This window comes from Lichenostomus cassidix, chromosome 10 (assembly GCF_008360975.1).
Source record: "Lichenostomus cassidix isolate B80296 chromosome 10, HeHo_3.0, whole genome shotgun sequence".
NCBI classification, from domain to species: Eukaryota; Metazoa; Chordata; class Aves; order Passeriformes; family Meliphagidae; genus Lichenostomus; species Lichenostomus cassidix.
The window spans coordinates 13775799-13800603 of NC_139491.1; the positions used below are offsets into that span (position 1 = coordinate 13775799).

At 36.3% G+C, this 24805-nt stretch overlaps 2 protein-coding genes across 3 annotated transcripts in view; one reads left to right on the forward strand and one right to left on the reverse strand.

Annotated features, from left to right (window-relative positions):
• LIPC (lipase C, hepatic type) overlaps positions 1 to 6529 on the forward strand; it is a 54659-nt gene extending 48130 nt beyond the window's left edge. For both annotated transcript variants that reach the window (XM_085070757.1, XM_085070758.1), the window contains 3 exons: positions 2213 to 2333; positions 3023 to 3241; positions 5375 to 6529. In XM_085070757.1, coding sequence (XP_084926883.1) covers positions 2213 to 2333; positions 3023 to 3241; positions 5375 to 5480 — 446 coding nt within the window. In that variant the 3' untranslated portion in view covers positions 5481 to 6529. The remainder of the gene's footprint in view (positions 1 to 2212; positions 2334 to 3022; positions 3242 to 5374) is intronic.
• Positions 6530 to 9151: 2622 nt separating this feature from the next.
• Positions 9152 to 24805, reverse strand: part of ADAM10 (ADAM metallopeptidase domain 10) — a 42284-nt gene continuing 26630 nt past the window's right edge. Inside the window, exons 5-16 of the mRNA XM_085070755.1 lie at positions 22705 to 22808; positions 21172 to 21321; positions 19919 to 20011; positions 19127 to 19310; positions 17300 to 17463; positions 16077 to 16260; positions 15014 to 15164; positions 14541 to 14724; positions 13258 to 13366; positions 12773 to 12993; positions 11899 to 12025; positions 9152 to 11423 (exon numbers count right to left, since the gene is read on the reverse strand). Of these exons, the coding sequence (XP_084926881.1) occupies positions 11329 to 11423; positions 11899 to 12025; positions 12773 to 12993; positions 13258 to 13366; positions 14541 to 14724; positions 15014 to 15164; positions 16077 to 16260; positions 17300 to 17463; positions 19127 to 19310; positions 19919 to 20011; positions 21172 to 21321; positions 22705 to 22808 (1766 nt within the window). The 3' untranslated portion in view covers positions 9152 to 11328. The remainder of the gene's footprint in view (positions 11424 to 11898; positions 12026 to 12772; positions 12994 to 13257; positions 13367 to 14540; positions 14725 to 15013; positions 15165 to 16076; positions 16261 to 17299; positions 17464 to 19126; positions 19311 to 19918; positions 20012 to 21171; positions 21322 to 22704; positions 22809 to 24805) is intronic.

Below are 24805 nucleotides of genomic sequence, written 5' to 3' on the forward strand. Positions count from 1 at the left end.
CCGGGCCGGAGCCTCCCTCCCTCCTGCCACTCGCCCTGGGGTTGGGAAGCACTTTGAATGCTGACACTGCACCCCGGCATGAGCACTGAAGGGATGAGGAGAAACGCTTTTAAAGGCTGCTTGCATTATACAGCTTGTTTCCTCACCGTGCCCGGTCATTCAGCTGAAGTATCATAGATTAAAAAACAAAACAAAACCCAACAAAAATTCAGGGTACTTTAAAAATAATTTTGGAAGTCTTCCACTAGCACAGCTGTGAAATATTCAGTGATGACTCCAGAGGGATTTGCACAGCCCTGACTGATACTCAGAGCAGCTGAACCTGCTGAATCTCTTCTTAATACTGTTTATAATGGCTCAGGAAGATACTTGAAGTAGATTTAAAACTCCAGAGGCTGTGTCTAGTTCCTGCTGTTATCTTGCTGCAGTACAGTCAGGTCCTCATCAGAACCAAGGAATGACAGGCTCTGGGGTTGTGTTGTCTGCTGCTCCCACACCTAGGCATGGAGATGTTCTCCCTGTGTTGTGCTTCTCTCTGGACACGGAGCTAGTTTCAGCATGGGGTAAAACATCTGTGTCCTATTGGCTTTGATTTCAATTTAAACATGTTGCATTTTTATGCTTAGAACTGGTTTTGCGTAAAAAACCATCCTTGGCACATATGTGCAAAAAAGTACCCCAGACAATGATCTCCTTTCATAAAAGTTCCCAAACAAAGCAGCAACTGTGGGAAGGTGCTTACAAAGTCATCTTTGTGATGCTTTTTAAAAAATGTATGAAGATCATCTGAGAAGAACAAACAGAAGAAATTTGAGAACTCAACATTATACTTCACAATCCTCTGTCTTCACAAAATCTAACGTTCCATTTTCAAGTTAATGACATTATATTCTTGAGCATACATTAATCCAGCTCAAACAAACACCCCAGTTGTTCCAAAGAAGTTAACATTTATTGTAAAGCTGTGATGGGGCCCTGAGTTTTTATATGATTTTTCCTTAAAGTGAGCACCATAATCACAGCAAAAGCTTAAACTGCGTCTGATCATACACTGAACAGTTTTTACATGGAGAGAAAACCCAGAGAAAGACAGATTAGTAATAACAGTGATCTGTAAACAACCCTCTCTGCCTTTGTCCTCATCAGGTTTGGGGCATAGAATCAGCCATTTTGTTTTCTACTGAGTGACACGTTTTCAAAAGCAAATACATTGTTCACGAACATATCATAACTATAAAACAACAGAAAGATACACCTTTCTGAGCAAATACCTTCCATTGTGAACACTCTGAGCTACACAAAGAGAAAATATCTATCTGTGCATATACATAAAAAGATGATTCTGTTAGCAGTATGGGGAGCCATTCTCAGGTGTAGTAAGGACTGAAGTGGGTAAAGAGGCTCCACTCAAAAGCCAATGTGCAATAATGTTCTGTCACACCTAAATCTATCAGTTTTGTCTAGAAGGTGGCTGGAGGAATGATCAGATCAAAGAGTTTTGGACATTCAAATGTAGCTGACAGTATCTGTATGCACATGCTCTAAATGTACGTTGTTGGGGTTTCATTTCATAATTAACAAAATATCAAACTGATGACTTCTTAGGCATTCTTCATACCGGCAATACTCAGTTCAGACTTTCCTAAACAGTGTTCTAGAAACTCACCAGACCTCGAGGCATTAATGACATTGTTAACAGATGTGTGTTAAGCACAACGTATCATTATGCAGTCAAGGAAAGTTTGTGAGTCATCTGTTTTGCAGAGCAATTTTCCAGTTGATCAGAGACACAGCCTGACCACATTGCATAAGGTCTTTGATCTGTATCATACATCTCTAGTCATGCCCAGTCACAAGGATTTCTCTGGTCACTAGATAGAGGGCTTGCCAGAAATTCTGACAATTAAACTTCAGAAAAGCTGAAATATTTCCCATGGAAAAATGTTTTCTCCCAAAAAGAAACTCAAACACTGATTACCTTTTTTCTTCATCCTTTAAATAAAGCAACAGGGCCTCAAACTCTAACAGATTACACAGCACAGCAACAACCAGAAAAAATTACAATGTTTTAATTTCAACAAATTAGTTTGAAAAATAAAATGGAATAACCATCAACTTTCTGCTCTGAAAGGCAAAATTATTTTGCCTAAGAAATCTATTGATACTTTGACCATTAATTTTGTCACTTTTTGTAAATGCTTCCTTTCTACAGTGTATCATTATCAGTTCAAGATTCACATCGTCAATGAAATCCAAGGCAAGCCAATAGGCCCAACTTTTACCATGTCTCTGGCAGGGACTAAGAAGGATGCTAAAAACCTGCACATCCCACTGTGAGTATTGTATCACGTCATTGTGACAAAAGATGCCAATTTGTAATATGCTATCACATTGATAATCATGCTATGAGTGAAATATTTTAGTACAGCTAAATGAACATGAACTGGAAATTGTCCTCTCTTCACTTGTACTCCCTGAAAGTTCCAAGTTCTTACAATGATCTGTGCAGAAAAAAGTCATTAGAAAACAAACAGTAAATTTGGAAATGTTTCTGTCCACTTACTTTGGTCCGTCCCATGGCTAAGACAGGGAGGTGTAATCAATTAAAACATAAATTTAGAAAAATCAGCTGTAGTTGACATAAAAATTTTTGGATATTTTTATCATGATGGACACTATCTGTATTAACAAAAGCAAAGGCAACAGTGTGAGTCAGCATTTACTCTATCAGGCAGATGTCGGAACATAGATGCTATTATGGGACACCTTTTCTTTTGCTGTCAGAAACCACTAGTTCTTCATCAGCTGTTCAAGCTTCTCCCACTTCTGCTTCTTTCTTAGCATGTTCTCTTATTTCACCACTTTTTTGCACCTGGAGGAAGAACATTATCGAGACATTAATGTATTGTCCTGGAGAATGAAACATAATTCTTTCTCTGGTTTTAAAGAGAAAAAATCCTATTTTTTTTCACTTTAATTCATAATAATTAAGACAGCATTATTCTGATCTTGTTTTCTGTAGAGTTGAAGGTATTACTGGGAATAAAACCTACTCCTTTCTCATCACCCTGGACACTGATATCGGTGACCTAATAATGATCAAGTTCAAATGGGAAGGAGCTCCAGTTTGGGAAAATATTTGGGACACATTTCAAACCATAATACCCTGGACAAAAGGCACCCATCGACCAGGACTGATAGTTAAGGCAATCAGAGTGAAAGCAGGGGAAACACAGCAAAAGTAAGTACAATGAAAACACTCAATAATACTACAGATGTTTGGCACACAGGTTATCCCAGTTCAAATACAAGCATCCGAGTCCCAGCAGTCACACCAGTGAATGTAATTACCTGACTCCATAAGGACCACATGAAATTTCAATGACACAAGATACTATGCAAGATAAATACTGATTCCAACATTAACTTAATGAAATATTGTTTCCTACTTACAAAAAATATGCCAAATCCTAAATTATTTGACTTTCAATACCTACTTCCTAGAGAAACTCAGCATCACCATTCTTGAAAATTACTCATTAGAAGGATCATGTGCTGTACTACAAAGTCCTCTGATTCTTTTTGTTGTTCTTTTTTCCTTTGTTTATTGCTTTGAAACTGGATCACCAAGTGTGAGCAGCCTTGTTCTCTATGTACAGTAATGCTAACAACACATTTGAAGCTGCCTACTCATACAGAGGAATTTCAGCCAGAAGACAGAATAAAAAAAAAACTTATAATGATTCCTTCTGCTTTAATCCTTTGAGAAATTTTAACCGAGCAGTTTAATTAAGGTTAATGAGAAAAGTACGCCTTACCATGTAACTGAGACTCAGTCAAAGAAGGCAAATTTTCCTTGGTGCATTCCCTTTCTTACCACAACCAGTGCAGACTTCCTGAGGAACAACTCTTACTGGCAGAGCTGCATCTCCTTAATACTGACAAAAAAACCCCAAGTTAGACAATTTAAAGAAACATTTCATAAGACAATCTGTGTGTGCTGGGAGGCAGATGAAGATCATATTCTCTTAGGTTTAATCCTCCTGAAAACGTATTTTGGAGGTATTTTCCTAACCTGGCACTTGGCATGTGCTCTTGCCATTAAAACAAAAGTTTCTATAACATCTCCTGCTATTTTAAAGCCATGATCTGAAATCAGTACTGATCTAGTGGAAAAAACAAATTAAAGCAAAGCATGCATTGCAAACTAAGGAGCTCTGTTTAGGTACAGATTCCTGTACCTTGAGAAAAAAGGTATGAAGGTGAGAAGTCATTTTCCTAACCAGAAAGCTCTTATCCAATCCACCTGTGCCAATTACTGCTGATGTACTACTTTCCTTATCTAGGAAATGATTAAGTGAGGGGGGTACTTATACTAACAAAAAATTACACTGCTATCTTCAGGCACCTAATGCCTGTTAGAAGGTTTTTTTTCTGCAAGTGGAAGCAGGAGTTTGTGCCAAGCTTTTAGCAGACACTGATTATGTGTTGGGTTTTGTTCTTTGAAATCTGGGCAGTGACATTACCACTGAAATACTGCATTAATGTTTGGGGGCAAAATGAATTATAATATTAAGTGGTTCTAAAAGGAGAAACAAAGGACACAAAAGGAAAAGTTATTTTCTTCAAAGAAAAAAGGTGTATAGATTTCTGCCTTCCTCAAAAGACCAAAGATTGTATAGTGCAGAATTACCAATTTTGGAAATTCAGTTATTAAAAAAGGTAAACACAAGTAAACACAAATTGTATTTTGACTTGTCTTGTGCTCTCTCAAGCATTTGAACAGTTGACAATTTTTTATCTCCAGGTATCTCTACCTCTTAATGTTCGTGTCCTTTGTACACATGATGAAAGTTCCTTTGTTAGGTTATCTAATGGCAAAAACTTGAGACATAACAGTATAAACATAAAAAGCAGTTAACAAACAGTTATTGCATTATGAGCAATAAAACACCAGATCCCAAAATATTTTGTTTAAAATATTTCTGTAGCATATGTAGTTGCTGATATTAGCATCCCACATAGCTGATTTTTAGCAACCTCCCAGATAACTATCAGTATTCCAGCAGCCAAAATAATGCAATTGTGGTGGTAATAGTAAGAATTTAAACAATGTCAATGCCCCACTGACAATAAAGCCCAAGTGACTGTGAGGGTGTGCTGTGGAGAACATGCAGTGACACCAGGGAGACAGAGGCACAATGCATTCAGTACACAGAGCTCCTCTTTTCCTCTGCACCTACTGCTGGCAGGCAGATACATCTCTGTCCTCACAAGCCTGTAAAAACAGGAACATACCTTCCTGTAAAAGACAGGATCAAGAACTGGATAAAGAACAGGAGATTCTAATTAACATGCTGTCTTTTCTTTCCAGAAATACATTCTGTCCCCAAAGTATTGACAACATTCACCTTCATCCATCCCAAGAGAAGACATTTGTGAGGTGTGAAGATCGCTTCCAGAGACAAAACAGAAAATAAGCAAGAACACAAAGACAACTCCTCACCAAAATATTCAAAATATGATACATCTAGTAAAATGTTTTAAAAATTCACAGCTACATCAAATATCCTAGAAGTTTCAGAGGTGGTAAAAAATATATTAAGATATTTAGGTTTTGTGATCCAACAGTCAACTGAAATATGCACTTTGTTCATCTAGGAGCATACTCTGGAAATAATCAGTGAGCAGCTTTGTCATCTGTCAATTTTAGGCAACTGTCAATTTTCAGGTGTTTAAAGTCTGAGAAAAACCTCTGCTCACCAGAAATAAAAATGTTATTTAACAAAATCATTGCTGTAAGCCTTTGAAAAACTTAAATTTTGTTGGATTTAAGGGAAAAATAGGAACTTAATTTCTCAGTAAATACTTTGAAACATTAATAGCTACACTATCAGTTAAAACTTTCCTAAATTATTTCCTAATGAAGCAGGAGTTGAATAGTTCATAAAATAATACTACCAAATAGGTATAAAATACAGAGTTTTTGAGCTATAATAACAATATAAAAAGCCCAATAGCAGTATAATCTAAAAATTCTATAATAAACTTTGTTCTCTTTGGAAATGCTTTGCTACTTAACTATTTTAATTAAAGAACTGATTTAAATTACTAGCAATTTAATTATTTGAATGACGCTTAGTATATTACACAAAATTCTAGCACAATAAAGTTCAGTTAATTTTTTGCATTTAAATCATATTTACCTGTTCAGGTAAGGTCTGAGATTTTGATTCTAAATCTCTGAATACCAGATTTTAGCATGATTTGAAACTGGCAGAGTAAATGATAATGGTAAAGTCTTCAAACAGCTTCAGAGCATAAGAAGAAACTTTATAAGGTCAAACATATACAATTCCCTTGTTTCCTATGTCAGAATATAAACAACAAAGAGAAACATTATTGTCTCAGATTGTTTTTATTCTATGGTTTGTGCATACTGAAACAAAAATCAATATATATGTATTTCATTTGTCACTTTAATGCTAAGCACAAGATTCATTAAAAATTAAGCGTCTTGAACTCTGAATTTTGAACGTAATTTGTGTTAAGGGTTCTCGAAATGGTAAAAAAATGTGCAAGAAAGCACTAAGACCTGGAGCAAAGCATGTTTTTTCATACCAAGATATTGCAGGGAATTTTGAATTAAAATATCCAGATCTTATCAGGAATAAAGTGAGATTTATTTAGACAGCCTGACAAATGAACAGGCTGAGCAGATTCTGCAAGCAATGAACAATGATCAGACGTTGAATGCAAGCATCTCTTAGTTTTCCAAAGCACAACGAAGAATGAGACAGAGAAACCAGAAAGAGAAGCATGTGTGGCTAACTCAAAATCAGGCACCTCTCTAGATTGCTTCTAGAATTGAGTTGTTGCTTCTGCAAAAAGCTTTAAGACCTGCCACTTTTATTTCTATACTTCAGGGGTTTTATTATAAAATACTTGTCTATTTATAGAGTAAATACTGTCACTGAAATTGCATTTAGATCAGTTGTCACCAAAAAGCTTCCTGAACCAAATCCTACCCCCACTCCTCAAAAAAAGATTTTTTCAGAAGATATTGAAGGATGACAGAGCAAGAGATAAAGGCTAAAATGAATTGGGCTGTACTTCTCCAAGTACAGAAACTACAAAGCTGCTGCTTTGCTATACCTGGAAAAAAGAATTAGAGTTGGCTTTTAATGAGATTTGTGTGACAGGAACCTTTTGTATTCACAGAGCCTTGCAAGTCATAATCTTCCTGTATTTACACTTCTGTAGTTACACATCCTGCAGTTATACTCTCTGAAACATTTCAGACATCAAAATTAGCATTTCTTGCAAATTGTTATCACTTACTTGGTAAGGAGGCTGAGAAAGGGATCTAAACTTCAGGAGAAACAGACAGTACTTCAGGAGGAGCAGGTGGAAGAAGGGTCAGAAGTGTCTACAGTGTGCTGAAACTCAAGAAATGGGGATACTGCAGTTTGATGACTTCTAGTTTTTGTGAAAAAACATTCTCCAGTTCAATTAAGAGAAGCTGGTATATCCTCAGATAAGACAATTTGAAAGCTTTAAAAGTCAAGTAGGAAAATTAAAAGAACATTCAGCATTTGAACTCTTGCAAATATGAAGATACTTCTTCTGATGCCATTTTTCACACATCATATATCCAAACACTGTCCCTGTTTTGACAGCCATTACAGTAATTTCTGATATAAAAGTGAAATAAAGGCCAAGCTGCAATATATTCAGAGTCTCACAATGCCTGAACACAAAACTGAAGTCATACCTACAATTTCAAGTGCCTACAGTGGTGCTTTGTGTTCATTGGAATTACTCCTGCCTCACTCCATACAGCTGACTTGAGACCTTGGAAGCCACCAGGTGCCTACTGCTGTCAGAGCATGCACAGCTCAGAATGACAGAATGGCTGTTGTCCTTTTCACCACCTCTCTATACTAATGAACCTCCAATATTCTGAAATAAAACCTCTTTCTTCCTTTTTATGCTCTTCCTGAAAGAAATATTGGAACACTAGTTAAAACCCAAATTACATCTATGACTTATAGTCTGTATGGTATAAAGTTTCATTGTTAAACAGGACTTTCATGCCCTTGTCATGCTCACCCCATTCTGACTATGCTATAAGATGCTTCCACACCACAGGTGAATGCATACATTTAATAACTAAAACTTAAGAAAAGGAAGATTAATAAATAGGTACAAGTAAGGATTATTATGTCAAATGCTAGAAAAATTATGTACTGATTTGTTTCACCTATATTTAAAAATATATATGAAATTTGTATTTGAGCTGCTTAGGCATTATTTGCAGCCCTCTGGTCTGTGCTCCTTACACAGATTTAAAACCAGCCAACCACCACCACCTCTGTTTGGCACCTATGATGCGGATTTGCAGAAGGGCTCTGCTCCAAGGGATTTTCTTTTAATGCCCTTTGCACAGACAGTGCTATTTAGCTACAAGAAGAAGCACTTCTATAAAAAGTCATGGGGGTGGTGGAGGAGGCACTGTGAGGAAGGAACTCTGAGTATGCTTTGAAAACATCAAAGTCCACTCTGCTCCCTTCGGGAAACAGATGTCCAAGCAAGCCACTCTTAACAAACAGCCCTAAGAATGGAAGACTCGCTGGCAGGACCTGGCTTTTAAAAGCATTCTTATCACTTAAATCAACCATGCAACACACACAGAAACACAGACCCAGCTTAGCAGTTTTTAAACACCTTGCAGAAAGCATATTTGCTCCTCGTATAAGCCTCATCCGCCAATTGTGTATTCAGAGTATTGCATATTAATTCCAATATTCCTCTCCAAATATATATTTATTTCCAAAGGTATTCAGTAGCTATGGTGCCAAGCTTGAACGTCCCACCAGCAACTAGTTTTCATTTTGAAGGCAAGAAAAGTTTTATTCCTGCAATCATGTAAATAATTTAAAGTTAATTTCAATGCTTTTCCTTAAACAGGTTACACAAACACATTTATGCTTATATGTAACTGCAGGATGTTAGAAGTGAAAGGGATGCTTTGATAGAGACAGTACAATTACATTTTGGCATGACAGTAAAAGCCAAAAATGAAGCAAAGTAGAATCTGTGTATTCTTCTTTGCTTTCAGGGTTCAACAAGTAAATGGATCTTCAGAAGATGATTTCATCAAGTCTATTTATTAATGCATTTCAAGTTTCAAAAAACCTTACATATCTTTGCACAATACTTTATTTTTTGCATTTTTTAGTAAAAATTTCCAAAGTGAACAAAAAAGAGACTGTATAAAACACAGTGGACATGAAATTGACAGTAGTATTTCCATTTCATTGTCTTGAACTTTCTTTCGGTTTTACCACATCTTGACTTGCAGTGGAGAGTTCAGTGCACATTTCTGTTTTCAAAAAACATTTAACTTAGACTCAAAATAAAATAGGGCAGCATTTGTCTGCCAAAATCCTACCACAGGATAACATTACAGGCAAAAAATTTACATGTTCCAAAGTCTACCACACTCAAGAAGTTACTAAGAACTCTTGCTGAATAAAAGTCACCATTTTAGAAATGCAAACCCACTTCCAATCTTTGCACAGTCTTAAAACAAATGTATTTAAAATGACTTAAAAGCAACTACATACACTTCTAACTAGTTAAGATCATTTAGAATTATTTATATAGTCTATTGGACTTGGGGTTTCATGTACAAAATTTGTCTCTAAACCATGTACAAAAAGCTGTATTTTGAAAAAGTTACCACATACTGTACAAGTTTACAAGGAAGAGATCCCATTATATTCTGTAACATTTTTGGCCTTGCTGGCTTGCGTCACATTATGAGAATGATTGTGTAAACCTTATACTCTTAAAAAACGAAACAAAACCAAAAAAAAACAAACAAAGGAAGCCTGTCCAACCCTTAGTAAATTTTCTCCTAAGCAAAGCCAGGAAAATTATAGCCATTTGCATCTCTAATTAGCTTGGTGCTTTTGGAAAACAAGCAATAAATACATCACAAGCTTAAACATTTTGTAATGCCCCCTTTCATCTCCTGCATAGCAGTAAGCACCTTAAGACATCTTTTATTTCTTCTTCAAAAATGCCAATTATTTACATTCGTAATAATAACTCTGGAATGGGACATTGTGCTGTTGAACTTCACTACTGGTATAAATGTGGGAAAATTGGTAGTTCTAACTACAGTTTTAACTCTGCCACAGTAGCCAGGCAAATCACTCTACTTTAGTGGTTATCAATCAACAGTATCATGCTGAAAAGTTATCCAAACACCTGATAAATTAAAAAATAAAATAAAAAACTACAGCTTTTCTTTCTTTCCACATCCCTTAGAACATGAACTTGATTACCAAACTGTAAGGATATCTAAACAGCCCAAATAAAGTGGTTGCAATTTTTAAAACAAGTTGAATAACAGGCAGAATTTTCTAACAAAGCATGGAAATATTTGATCTAACTATTCATTATTTCACTGAATAATCAGACAAATTAAAAATATTTATGCTGAGCTACAAGGAAGACACTTACATAAAACATTTTTGAAACATTCTGACATTTGCAAAGTTTGCAGAACACCTGTTAAATCTCTCTAAGACCATCCAGTCTTGTATGTTGTGTCTTAGCAGCTGTTGGATAAAGATGAAATGAGTGCTTGAAACAACTTTGATAATGATAAAAAAGGTGTGATTGGACTCAAAATTGCTGTGTAAAGCATCACAGGACCCTTGACCACTACACACCATCATCCTCTGTTATCCTGAGTATGTCAATTAAACAGTAATTTCTTCATTAATAGCGGAAAAGTTTTATAATACAAAGAAACATCCATATTGCAATTCTCTTGTTTACAATTGCACACAAGTACGGGTGTACGTTAGAAATACATGTCTGCATATAACAATGTATATACATTGACAAGTAATGTCTCCAATGCTGAGGTGGTCTAGCTTCCTAGCCTTGTCTGGCAGTTGAAAAATATATATTTTTCTCAATTCTTGAGTAAAAGTTTTACTACAGCCATATTTGCCTGCAAGTGAAGAAAATGCAGCAATGAAGAGCACAGAAAGGGGAAAGAATCATGATATGCTAGGACTTTGTGCCACTAAATTAAAAATATTCAAGAAAAACACTTTTCTTCTTTTTGAGCTGGAAGATTCTCTCATTAAAAATTAACTACTTCCACTTGTTTTGAGGGCATATCATGCTTTTTTTTTTCCTCTTCAATTTTTGAGAGTTAGACCGGGGACAATGACTTATTAGGTTTTCTTTGGAGTGAGTTTTCCCATTGTAGGCACTAGGAAGAACCAAGGCAAAAAGCTGCAGTCAGCGTCTCATATGTCCCATCTGATAACTCTCTCGGGGCCTTTGCCGCTGTGGGGGCTGAGTGGTTTGTGGTGGTCTCCTCCTTTTTAAAGTGCCTGTTTCAAAGAAAAGTACCCATTATTAAAATACATTTTAAAAACTCAAGTTATTTCTAGAAGTGTTGCCCTGGCTGTGAAAATTAAATACAACTATTTTTCTGGAAGGCTTCAGATTTAGACCTGCAAAGTTTTAACTAGATGAGTAACTGCATGGAAGACATATAGAATACATTTCAGTAGCTCAAGAGTAATTCCTTAAACAGGCCAATTCTTACAAAATGCAGCATGGAATAGGAAATAAAATGAACTCTGACAATGGGAAAAGTCTTCAAAGCTTTCTTCTGATATGCGTATTATGTTATAGGGAAACAAGGCAAGAATTAGATTTTTATGAATTGTTTCACTGGCACCAATTCCATTTGCAGTTTCACAATGTCAGACTAAGAACTGTACGTTGAGACACCTGAAATTTCTCTTAAGAACAAAACAGTTGAGAAGAAAACATTCCTCTGTAATTAGCTTGAGTACTCACCTGGAAGTGGTTTATGAGGAGGCAACTTTGGATTACTGCTTGGCGTATGAACACTGCATATCTTAATGAAGCCAGCCATTAACATGATTAATGCAATTCCCATAAGCAACACTGCCCACCAATAAGCCTAAAAAACAAAACCACAACAACAAGAAAAAGATTTTGTGGGGGCTGGCACACATGCACAAGACACAGAGGATATTGAATTGGCTTTTCTCTGTGTTTTAGAAGTCATCAAAAAGCTTTTCTGAAACATCACTGAGAATATGCAACCATAACATTTTAAAAAAATGTTCTTTCATAGGAGAGTCCCAATACTACAATTCTAGTATCAGAAGGGTACCTCACAGAACATACACTCCAGCAGAGCTGTATAAGCTTAAAACAATCAGCAGGTTATACAAAATTGCCTATGCAGATCTCCAATGGTGTTTTACTGTAGCTCTCCTTCCAGTATATTACTATTAAAGTGTCATCTAGCACAGCAAAAATGATGAATGCTGAAGATCAAAATATTTAGTTCCTTAAAAGAAATCAGAGCATTCAAATATGAAGAGTTAAAAACATAAAAAACCAGTAAATTAAAAATGTTAAAAAATAGAGGTATTAACAGATACTATTTATTTGTTTGTTTCCATTCCCTTCAATCCAGACAACTTATTTGCTGCACATAGGGTGCTTACAGAAAAACTAGTAAAACAAGGGCTAATTATACTTTGAAGAATGCTGAAGCACTGTGCATATAGAGCAACACTTATCAATTGTGAATCTTGATTACCAGGAACATTTCCCATCAATTATGAATCTTACCAATTGTGAATCATGATTACCAAGAACATTTCATAGTAGACTTGTAATATAAAAATACACTTACCACAATCCATTCTGCAATATTTTCATATAGTTCTGGATTAAAAATTGCTTTCTTTAATCTAGCTAGAGGGCCATCAGCATCTACTAGCCGACACCTCATAAACACATCACAGTAGCCTTTGAAATCATTGCAGGGAGATCCAGGTTGCAAAGTAATGGTTTCATGGTGAAAGTATTCCTGCCATCGGCTCGAGCCTGTGCTTGCACAAGTAGCTGGGTCCACTGAAAAGTGAATACAAATTCATCAAACCATTATTGTATGAAAACATCTGTGCATGAATACCCACCCTAGTGTTCAATGGTTCAAAATGCTTTTCTATTAATCTGTAAAAATGCAAAAAAACCGTGGTTTTTTCCTACAAAATACAATGCAATGTCTGTCTGAAACCATATATGGACAAAATGCTCTGAAGTTAACAAAAGCTCAAGTACAAACACCATGAGCAGGTTCCTCAGGCCCCTCCTGCTGATTCAGGCAAATCTTACTTTTTCTCATGCAGCAGACATGGCACAGTTCTCTATCATCCTTGCCGTCTGAACTAGCACATGTACACTCCTCCAAGCCGTGCTTCTCACAGATAGAGCCAGCACATTGCTGTGGGAGACAAAAGCACAACAACACAAAAATCAATTTCACTTTTAAGCACACTGACATTAGGAAAGATATTAAAAATTAATATCTGAGAGCACAATTGTAGGTCTAAAGATGCTTATCAATAAAAGCAATTACTTCAACTTTTTTCCAAAGCTTATAAACAAAAATTTAGTACAGTTATTCAGCTTCAATGTTTTGGCCTATTTTCTAATTTTTTTTAAAGCTGAATTACCCTATTTTTTAACACAGTATCTTCTTTTAAATCCTTAGAGTAACCTGCAAAACATCCACAGCACTACAATTCACTCTACATGACTACTCAAAACCATGTTTAGAAAAATAAATCAAATACATGTATTCACAAATATTTCTCCTGGAAAATAATAAAAATTAATGGCAGAAAAGATTCTGTATTTAATTTCACTGTGTGAGGATCCTTCAAATTCAAAAGTTCAGTATATTTATAATCTTGTTTAAAAATCAGTCACTATACAAAGACAATTCCTCCATCTTTAAGATGACTACAAATTAGCTAAAAAATATTACAAGCAGTATTTGATTAAAAATCTGGACTGTGGAAAATAGAGCAACACAAGTTAAAGGTCTTTAAGAGTATGATTTTTGCTTGTTTCTGCTTCCAAGTAAAAAGAGATCAATTTGTAAGAGACTTCCCATCAATATTTCATAGCAACTGCCATGTTCTCTTTAACCCAGGAAACTAATGGCAGTTCAGAATAATTCTAATTCCATATGCTTGCACATCAGTGCTATGTGTATGTGTTTGGAGGAACTGTGTATTGCCAATAAACCAAATTCAACCTCTAATTGACAGTATAGCCAGTTTTCTAAGGCAACAGAATTACTTGATCAAGACTGAAGAAAAATAAAAAGGTGGAACTAGCAAATAAAACACTTTCACAATCCTGACTTTTACAAAAAACTTTTAATGTAACTTTCTCAGGCAGTATCGCTACCTTGGGATTTATTACCTACTTCTTAATCCTTGGTGTACTTTCACTGTTTTTTTGACTGACAGCAATAAATCACACATCTATACTGAAAAAGAGACTGAGCTTGCACTCCTCTCCAGTAAGTATAGAAACCATATCAATTCACAATACAGTGCCCTGCAATAAACAACGTTAGCAGTTACATATGACTGTAAAAGCCATACCCCCTTTATGCAAACTTGGGTGTTCCTGTTGCACACTGTGAAGTTTTCTTTGGGTTCAGATGCTGGACAGAGAGCACTGAAGCCATTACACATTCCTTCCTTAGCACAGTCCGAATCATTCCGACACTTATCTGTCTTCTCTTTGAAACGACACTGTGCAGTGCAACATGGGCCTTGGCTGGGGCTGGAAAGAAACACAAATTGTGGATGCCAAGAAAACCATGAACCATTCCAAACAAACTATTCACCCTGAAGCCTACTCAATCAGTCAACAAATTTCTGATTTGCGCTAATCAAAATAATTTTTCCCATAGCAGAATTATGCTTATGAACTTCTCACTCATTGCATATGTTTTTAACAAAATCAAACTCTCATAAAAATGCAGGTAAGCAGATTCAGGTTCTGAAATATCCATTAAAGTTCCCACTAAATGCCCAAAATTAAAGCGTACTGTAACACACATGCACAATACCTGCAGTGTCTGCCTGGTCTTAACTTGCACTTTTTATCTTCTGGTTGGTTTGCATCGTAACAGCACTCATCTTTACACTGGTCACTGTACCCACAATCACACTGTTCTCCTTGTTCAACCAGTCCATTACCACAGATGGGCTGCCCGGACTCTGAAAAATGTCAGTGCATTTATGTACAAAGCAGTACAAAGAACATGCAAATACTTAGAAACGTTAACAAGCATCCAGCTAACCATGAGTGAAAGAGCCTGGGCAAGCTGGACTTCAGACTAGGGCTTAAGTCAACTTGCATTACTGCTTGCCACCAAACTTAGTCACTTCCACAGTTCACAGAATTTTAAGTTTATAAGTAAAAGGTTTTGGCTGGTAACAGCAGGAAAGGTAAAAACAAGCTTTCTGCTCAGCCTCCAAGGAAGCTGCATCCTTTTCTGCACTCCTTTAACAGTCAGAGGACCTTAAGGCAAAGGCTGAAGGTACTCGGGTGAACTACTATTACTCCAAAATCCAAACCTACTGAACAGATGTGCAAACCTATGTGAGCACAAGCTCACAAGATTTGTGAGAGAGAGCTAACACATCAGACTCCAGAGAGAAAAATTCATGCAAAATTATTTTTAATGTCCAAATAGGATTCCCTGTAGTTTAATATCTGCTCCTTACCTCTAGTCCTTTCACAATGAGCATGACTGAAAACAGTCTGACCCTGTTTGTCTACTCCCTCCCACCAGGCATTTACAAAGCCAGAGAAGAGCCTCCCCCAGCCCTCTCTGCTCCAGACTAAACAGGCTCTCTTGGAATCTCCTCTTATGTCAGATGCTCCAATCCCTTAATAATCCTTGTGGCCCTTTGCTGGACTCACTCCAGTATGTCCTGCTGCTTCTGTGCTGGGCAGCCCAGAACTTGACACAGAACTGGAGATCTCACATTCAATTCTTTACTTACAGAATCTTCCAGTAAATTAACAAAAAAAGTAAGATAAATAAAAATAAATAAAAGAAAATTTAAAATAAGAATTATAGTACTAGCTTAGCCATTCTGCTTTCAAAAGGATTAAATACATACCAACAAAACAATTGTTTCTCTTTTTCTCAAGAACTTGGCTGATATTTCGAATGCTACAGATAGAGAATTTATTGTTGTTAAGTTTATCCCCAGATGTAGCTCTTGCATACATGATATAATTGCCATTTTCCTTCTGTCCCAAGTTCTTGGACTCTCCAGGAGTGCACTCCATTCCAGAATCATGCTGCAAAACAAATACTTTACAACTATCTCAATCATGGCAGGTGCAAAATTAACCTGCATTTGGTAGCCTTAACACAGAATAATAAAAAGAAACCACCATCTTACAGTTTCGGGTTCTTTGTGTATATATAGACCCAAGGTTTGATTTTGGGTTCTCTTTGTTCTGTTGTTGGGTTTTTTTTTCCCCCAAGACAACAGTACAAGTATCTAATTTCTTAAGTTTCATCTTATTTGCATTCTTGGTAATGTACCCCCAAGTGCGTGTCCCGGAATGAATACTTGGAAAAGCTGCCATCTCCTGAAAAGAGTGGCTTTATGATCACAAAGGGGTAATCAGCATTCTGTGGAATAAAAGCAGGAAGAATTAACAGAAACCACAGTCCATTCTTCTTGTTTGCTTTGAGGGAGGTACAAAGAGAACTTCAAAACAGAGCAGGAGTCTGGGTCAGCCAATGACGACATCTACAATATCCAGCATGAGCAATGAAATGCATTATGCAGTGGCAAAACAAAAAGCCAAATGCTTTCAAGCTTGCCACAAACAAGCTGCATCCCTAAATGACTCTGAAACAGCTCTGCTCAGAAACATACTTCTTGATATCCTAATTCCCTCCACTATTTTCTTAGATAAACTTGTGTATTAATAAACTAATATAAACATGAGCCATTTGTTGAATAAAGTGTCATCTGAATTTTGCAGTGCTTCTTCCTCCTCTCCAGGATAAAATACATTTAACAAGATGTGTGTGACCCTACTGTTCATAAAGACAGGGAAGTATTTAGGGAACAATAATAAAGTACCTTTGTAAAGGACTGAACTAAGACAAACAATTCACAAAATGCACTGTTGCACCAGTGTTGTCGAATACTCATAAAAAGGCACAGCTGCTATCCATTTTGTTTGCATACAATGGATATGCATGTGTGCTCATGGAGTCAGGATTCTACTTTCCCTGTTTTTAAGAAGTAAAACCTCCATTTGTAAATCATGCCCTTTGAAATGGCTGAGAGTGAGTGAACAGATCACTAATGATACTTACAGGGGAACCAAAGTTATGCCCAACCTCATGTGCAAAAGTAATGTGAGACACCTTGGGGGGCACATGAGAGCCATAGTTCTGGACAGTAATGATTCCAGTGTTCAGAGACTTCTTCTTACCATCTGAATACAATTTGCTTTTTTCACATATTCCACCAGAGCTCCCTGCATTCAGACAAAAGTACAACAGTCACACATTTATGGCAAGAAGTGTTGTGTTACTTGACTACTGACATCCAGAGCAACAAACAGTTTGTCTCTGCAGGTTTACAGACTAAGAGTTCTTCTCTATAACTAATATCAACGCAACCTTGAAAGTAGATCAGACTTATTCACACCAATTCTCTCTGGATACATTCACACAAGAAGTTAGCTGGTTTAGAATAGCTTTTGAGAGCTATTTTGGGCATTCACTGTATGGACAAGCCCTCATTTCATCATACCTGCAGTACAAAACTAGCAGGGTGCAATGTCCAATAGAAGTAGCCTCAATCGGCATCTCATTTGGATTTCACTGAGTGAAAAAATCCATGGTAAATTTAGAGAGCCTCTCTCACAGCAAGAGCATTTCTATAAAATGCCTAAAGTTATCTATATATCATTGTCAGAAAAAGAACAAGGTAAAGCTGAAAATGCTTTTGATGTGTTGGTTAATCAGACCCATGTTAGAAGGTTGGCAGTCAAGTGCATCATGCTTCCTGTTTGGAAAATTTCCAAAATTTTGACTTTAATGTCACCGAATTTTTTCACAGGTTGAGTTTTTACTGAAGCATTATTGATGTTCTAAAATTCAGCTGTTCTATTGCTAATGTAAATGGTATCTAAAAATCACTCTAAAGAAGTTTTCCTTTCTGAAGTAAAATCTCAATTGAGTGACATATCCCATTTAATCTATGTCAGTATGTGTATTAAGGATCAGAATCTCTTAAAGATCTTAATTTTTCTCCATTAAATTCAGTTTTAGAAGCAGCATGTGTGAACTGCACATTCCAATTCATCCAGTGTTTGCTCAGTGTATACACTAGACTTATCACAGACCCAATTTCTCATTTCTGTACACCATCTGAGCATTATTTTTCCTATGGTTCTTCCACAGTCACTAAGGTTAGTCCACACAGGTACCTCTAATACACTTACTGCATTCCTGGGTCTATTGATCTCTTATCCCTTATGAACAGTTTCATGTTTCTTCCACCATTACTCAAATTCTGTTAAAGCCCTCCTTAATGGTCTCATTAAAGTATCCAGTCCCTTGCAAAGTCTCACAAATTAAGATTTTTTTACATCAAAGGATGTACTTTAGACCCAAAATACACAACTAGACTGAAACTAATGAGAATCAGTTCAAGAAGAGTCACACAATAATTATTCTGTTGTCTCGCACAAGAAGATCTCACTGATGTAAAAAAAAATTCGTTCAATACTACCTAGAAAACATAAAAGTTCTTCAGTGTAGTTCTACAAAATTTAAACTACATAGCTGTAAGCTCTGTTTAGATAGAGCAGAAATACTTGTTTCATCTGTCACTTTATTGGTCACTCATACCTACCATAAATAAGAAACAATCCAAGTAATATCACCTTTGTATAACAAAATAAATACGCTTTTCTTCATTGTTCATATCATGCTCATCAGAAATACAGAAAGTTTAATTTAAATTACATAATATACTAAAAAAAAAAAATTAAATCTACCCAACCAAAACTGTGAAAAGCTAGGAGATTTTTGTGTAATTGCTGTCAATTTAAAAGACAAAGTTTCTACCTTTCTTCTAGTGCCTACCTAACACACTTCATCTCATAGCACTGAAGGCTCGTATATAATTACCTGAAGGGGCTCCAACCCAAGCCAGACCAAGGACTCCATCATCAAAATCACGGTCTGTAAACACATAGGCCAAGCAATAATCATCATGATTCTGTTCTGAGTTCAGTTCCAGAAACTTTTCCACGCCAATGTTAGGAAATCTAAAGGGATTGGAAGAGTCCTTCTCATCTACGGTTGTGTTAATCTAAAAGTAAATTGAAACAAACTGTAAGACAGGATTCATTTCCACTTGCACATGCCAGCTAACTGTTGTCAGTATCTTGCTATGTTATGTAGTTAAAGATGTTGTTTAAAATTTACAATCCTTGACAAATTACAACCCTAATTATTTGGAAAACAAAGTGCAACAATAAATGAAAAATTGCATTTGTGTAGTAAATCTCCATTCTCTTATTTCCTTCTATTTCCTTTCCATCAGTACTCAAAAATTCATATTTATCGTCCTAAATTATCACTTTTACAAGGAAGTCTCAACTCGGATAGCCATTATCTATTTTGCTATTTAAGTTCTTGGAGAGTAGCAATAGTCTCATACAGCAACACTGCTGAAAGGAAGTAAGTTGATTCCTTATGAAAAAATTGACCACAGCTTAATAACAGAAGTCAGCTTTTGACAATAAACATGAAAACCAAATCAAAGAAGTGGTTTAGTGCATCATTTACTGCAGAGACACTTGTGCTAAAGAACTGCTACAAAACAATAAATGGGTATAAATGAACAGGAACAGGACATTTGAAGAATACAAGCTACAAGCAGCATCAGTAAAGCTGAAAGCATTTCCAACAACTTACTCTTATTCGTTTCACCATGAAGCTGATGTTACGGATCCCTGAAAAATCTGTTGACTGGTAAATTGTGTCAATTGCTTTAACATGGCTGGAAATCTGTCAAAAACAAAAGCATCTACAGTTCAAAGATCTGTGCATCACACTCTAATTTATCTTAAACAGCAGCAGCTGCAAGGCCTACAATTCTACAATATATGATATTGTGCTGTAGGACTCCTAACAGGCCTTTTTAATTGAATGATGGCACATAATGGAAATAAATTACTAACCAGTACCTGCATCACCACCATGCCAGATACCACAAAGGATTCTGCCATTTACCTTTTTTTTTAAACACATAATTCTATCAACTTTCAGATACATGTTTGTGATACTGGTTTATTCACTGCTTTGATAAGAAAACACTGTAGTTGAAATTGTATTTGAAGCACTGTATTTCTTTTTTGGAGAAAAGAGTTTCCTTGTTACAGAATTATTCTTTCATTTCTGGTAGAACACAAATGTGAAAAAACTAATCATTTACCTTTTCTAAGAGCACACAGAAATGCTAACTCACTAAAAAGCTGATTTTGAAGGTGACTTCAGGGCTTTAAAAATGTTACTCGAATTTTGTATGTACAGTGTGATGAATAAACAGTAAAATTCAGATTGGCAAGTGGCAGTGAAACTTCAGACTTCAGGAGAAGTATGTTTACATGCTAGCTATATTTTTAGCTAATTATCAGCAAAACCACTAAATCAAATTGACTTTTCCCAGCTAATACTATATTGACAAATGAAAAGCATCTGCCTTTAACTGCCACTGCTTTTTTAACCATCCACTACATCAGATACTACAGGAATAGATCTCAGCATCATTAGCTCACAGTGTTTTGAGCTAAAATTTCAAAGGGAAGCCTATGCAAGTGTTAAAACAGAGGCTTGGCAGGCTGTCAAACAGGACAGAATTCTTCAGGAAGTATTGTTTTTCTGAGTAAGAATTGAGAACAGTCAGGCTGCAAGTCCTGCTCATAGGTGCTAAACACACCACAGCTGCCATTAGAGGAAGCATAGATGACCAGGACTTTTATCACAAAAACAGCATCTTTGCTAGCAAAATAAAAAATGCTGTTTCTGTTACAGCAAGGCCACTTTAACAAATTAAACAAGACATTATAAAGTAAATAAGCAAAAATACAGGCAGGTAAGTTACATGAAATTTATGAGGACTAGACAAAGTAAAAGCAGGAGATTTAAAACAAAGGGATTGGAAATACCTGTGCGATTACAGCTTCCCTGGTTCCATAATGCTTGTAGAATAAATGATCAGTCTGGATATACAGCTGACATGTGTTTTTTTCAGCCTGCGTGGCACGCTTTTTTCTCAAAAGCTGTGGATCATCATTCTTAGGCTCTTCAACAGGCTTCTACACATGCATAGGAAAGAAATACATTAATTTTGTAGATCGACATGCTGCACTAGATTACCTAAAAATAACAATGAATTTTTATAAACATACTCCATTATAAAAACAGATTTTCATTTTCAACCTGCAAAGTTTGATGAATCTTGAATTAAGTACATTATACTCAGTTTTCAAATACTTTGAGTGTAATCTTAGCAAAAGCTCTGTCTGCATTTAATTTTATATTACAAAAGGCAGTCAATGTAACAGATTTTCTTCATTCATGTGATCTTTGGAATTTTTCATATTCCTTTTCTACAATAAACAAACAGTTGGTAGATTAGGAAAAAAATAGCACTGGTGGGATTTAACTGCACCTTCACTAACATCAGTTATTTCAAATTGTATTTAGATTAGTCAGCTACCTCAGCTAACAGAAATGTTTAAGCATTTCAGCATGGAACAAATGGGACACTGAACATGAAGTTAAAGGAACACTGGTTAGTCCAAGTGGTATTTAATAACATGTTGGCATTAGAGTACTTACTGGCTGATGGCTCTCTCTCTCTATGAAGTTTTACAAGTAAATTTTTGGGAAAACATGTTATGTTAACAATGCTGAAAAGTGCATTAATGTTGACAATTTCTGGAGTTACAACATAAATAAACTAAGTTGCTGACTCTATTTAACAAGCCATATTGCATAGTTTTCTTGGTATATATTTAGCTGACACCACAAAATTATGCCAAGACTCGGAACAGCTCAGAACACAGCTAAATCTAAGAGAAACTTAGTAATTTGCTTTTGGGAAAAAAATATTCCATGACATGTGGTGCAAACCTGAAGGCAAACCCACTGTGGGACTCTATCCAGGTACACAAGTTCCTTCCACAGGACACTTACCTCTTACAGCAGCCAAACTGTACAATCTTACAGGGTTGTTAGGAAGACCCTCCCACCAGTACCACTGAATTTTCCACTGAAAACACTCAGATATCCCAAGTGTGTTCCACTAACATAACCTGAAAATCTAGACATTATTACTCTTTAGAACCAATGTATTACTTGGAGATTAAGAAATCTTGAAACTCTTCCTTCTCAACTGCAAGGAAGTATATTCCTCATTTCAAGCTTGATTTCCACATCCACCTAAAATTCTAATTGTTGAAAAATTTGAGATCATGTAGGATTTGTTAAGACTCTAAGTAGCATATCTATGCTACAGAAGCAATTAGAAAAAGAATTTGGAAAAATTAGGTTAAAAAGAAACCTCTAGCAATAATTTCAGTATCTCACAACGTGGAGGGATGATGGCTCACCAAAAGTCAAAGAGACAACATACAAGAAATAGGAAGTTATCACACTAACTACTAATCAACATAATCCATCAGCCTTTGGTGTACCTCTGTTGTTGGTTCTTCTATACCAGTCATCTGGTACTTCTGCATTCTTTCAAATACTGAATGATCTGCACAACCTCCTTGTGGTCCATATTTATGTGGATATTCTAAAAAGAGGAAGGCCAGGTTGAGTTTTCAAATTCCAAGTACAAGTCCAAAATACGGCTGCATCACTGCAACTTACTCAGCTTGTGTCCAATATTGTGCATGTGGTTTAAGGGAAGCATTAGAAAATTCAAGGTTTATGCAGCTTTTTTTTCATGAAACATTTCTACTAAGACATTCTTAGTTTTACAAACAGAACAAAACTGACATTTGCTTCTTAACATTATTTTCTCAGGCAGCACAAGAAAATATGATGAGCACTGTATAACACAAGAATGAGAGCTTTTATTTACACATCTATACCCACTTGCTTCAACTAAAGGCAGCCTTCAAAAAACGACATCACAATGGAAAATTAGAGATCAAGTGTACTAAAGACTGCTTGGATAAGAGAAAGGGTTTTTTATGCTACTTGGTAAACCAACTAAGAAACCTAACATTCTCAGAAGATTGTATTATTTTATTCATCTACCACGGATTTTTTTGGAGTTTTTCACATTATGCTACTTAACTACCAATACATACAAAGTGAAATGCTAATGGATAGTACCACAGTACTGTCTGGGCACACATTAGTTAAACACACTGGAGATCCAAACTAGTGAGAATATCCTACAATCACCTGTTTAACAAGGGCAGCTCCTGCAAGTTGCCAATGCAGACCTCATTGCACAAGGGAATGTGCCTCAGACACATATGCTTAGGTTTTACTGTCAGTATCTATCTCAGATTTGTAACCTTGCAGAAGCTTCCTTTGGAGATGAGAAATAATGAATACTTATCCTTTCAATTTCTTTGCAGATTGGATCCCTTTTTACATTGGTGCCCAAATAAGAAAGAATGGAATACATATTTGGGTACCCATAAACTTAAATACTTAACAAGTCTGTTTCTGTAGGGCAAATCACAGTTTTAGCATCATCTCAACGGAGTGCCACTTTTGTCAGAATGTGCAAACTTTACCAAGGTTTGTTGTTTTTTGGGAGTTGCTGGTTTGGTTTTTATTTTTGCTTGATGGGGAGGTGTTTGTTTTCTAAAGAGTGAAGATTCAGATTCAGAGAGTAAAGAGAACAGACATGTAAGAGTTAGACTTACAAAGCCTAGGCACCAAGGGTCTGATGCCCACATTATATGCATTTCAGGTGATTTTGTCCTGGACTAGCTCTAGTCTGGGCTGTGGAGTCAAGGCTTGGCAGCAGCTGGAGCACAGCAGATGTGCTCCCTTGAAGTATGGGTTCTGATATGGTTTCATCTGACAGCTGCCTTTAATTACCTTTGACTCTTATGCCTGTTTCCTGCAGTCATACTGCACGATACTGCTAAACTACTTCAATATACAGCTTACCTTGTAAGTTTATTTCATGACTTTCTGCATATTAGTTTCCCTCATTTCAATTTCTACCACCACACAAATACCATTTTTGAACTGCTGTCTCATCACATTCCTCCCACCACAATTAGCCCTAGCACAGTGCCAGAAGAATGGATAGAAAAAGAAAAAAAATGCTCTTACTGCAAGTCACCTCACCCAGTTTGCTCCAGCACAGTGGTGGAACACTGACTGGGCTACAACTGATATTAAACAAAAAGCACCACTCTGTTGGAGTCACTTTGTACTTTTTGGGATCCTGTTTAATGTCTCTAGATTGGAGTTACAAGCAAAGGACTGTAGATCCTTCCCTTCTCCATCTCCACTTTTTCCCTCCCACAATAGTATTAAAAATTTCTACAGTATTTAGTCTAATGTAAATTTTCATTACCTATGACCTGACTTCACACCACTGACCATTTATCTCTGCAATAAGAGCAGGTTACCCAGGGGCAAGAGCCATGGCCCATGCTGCCTTTCCAGCACACACTGTCCCTGCAGAAAACCACTGTACCCTGAAAGCAACTCCTGCTGGAGCCTCACTCTGAAGCATTATGACAACTGACAGAACAGTACTGGAAATAAATGCTCTTGGTGTATTACACAAAATAATCTGTCTTTTCTATCTTG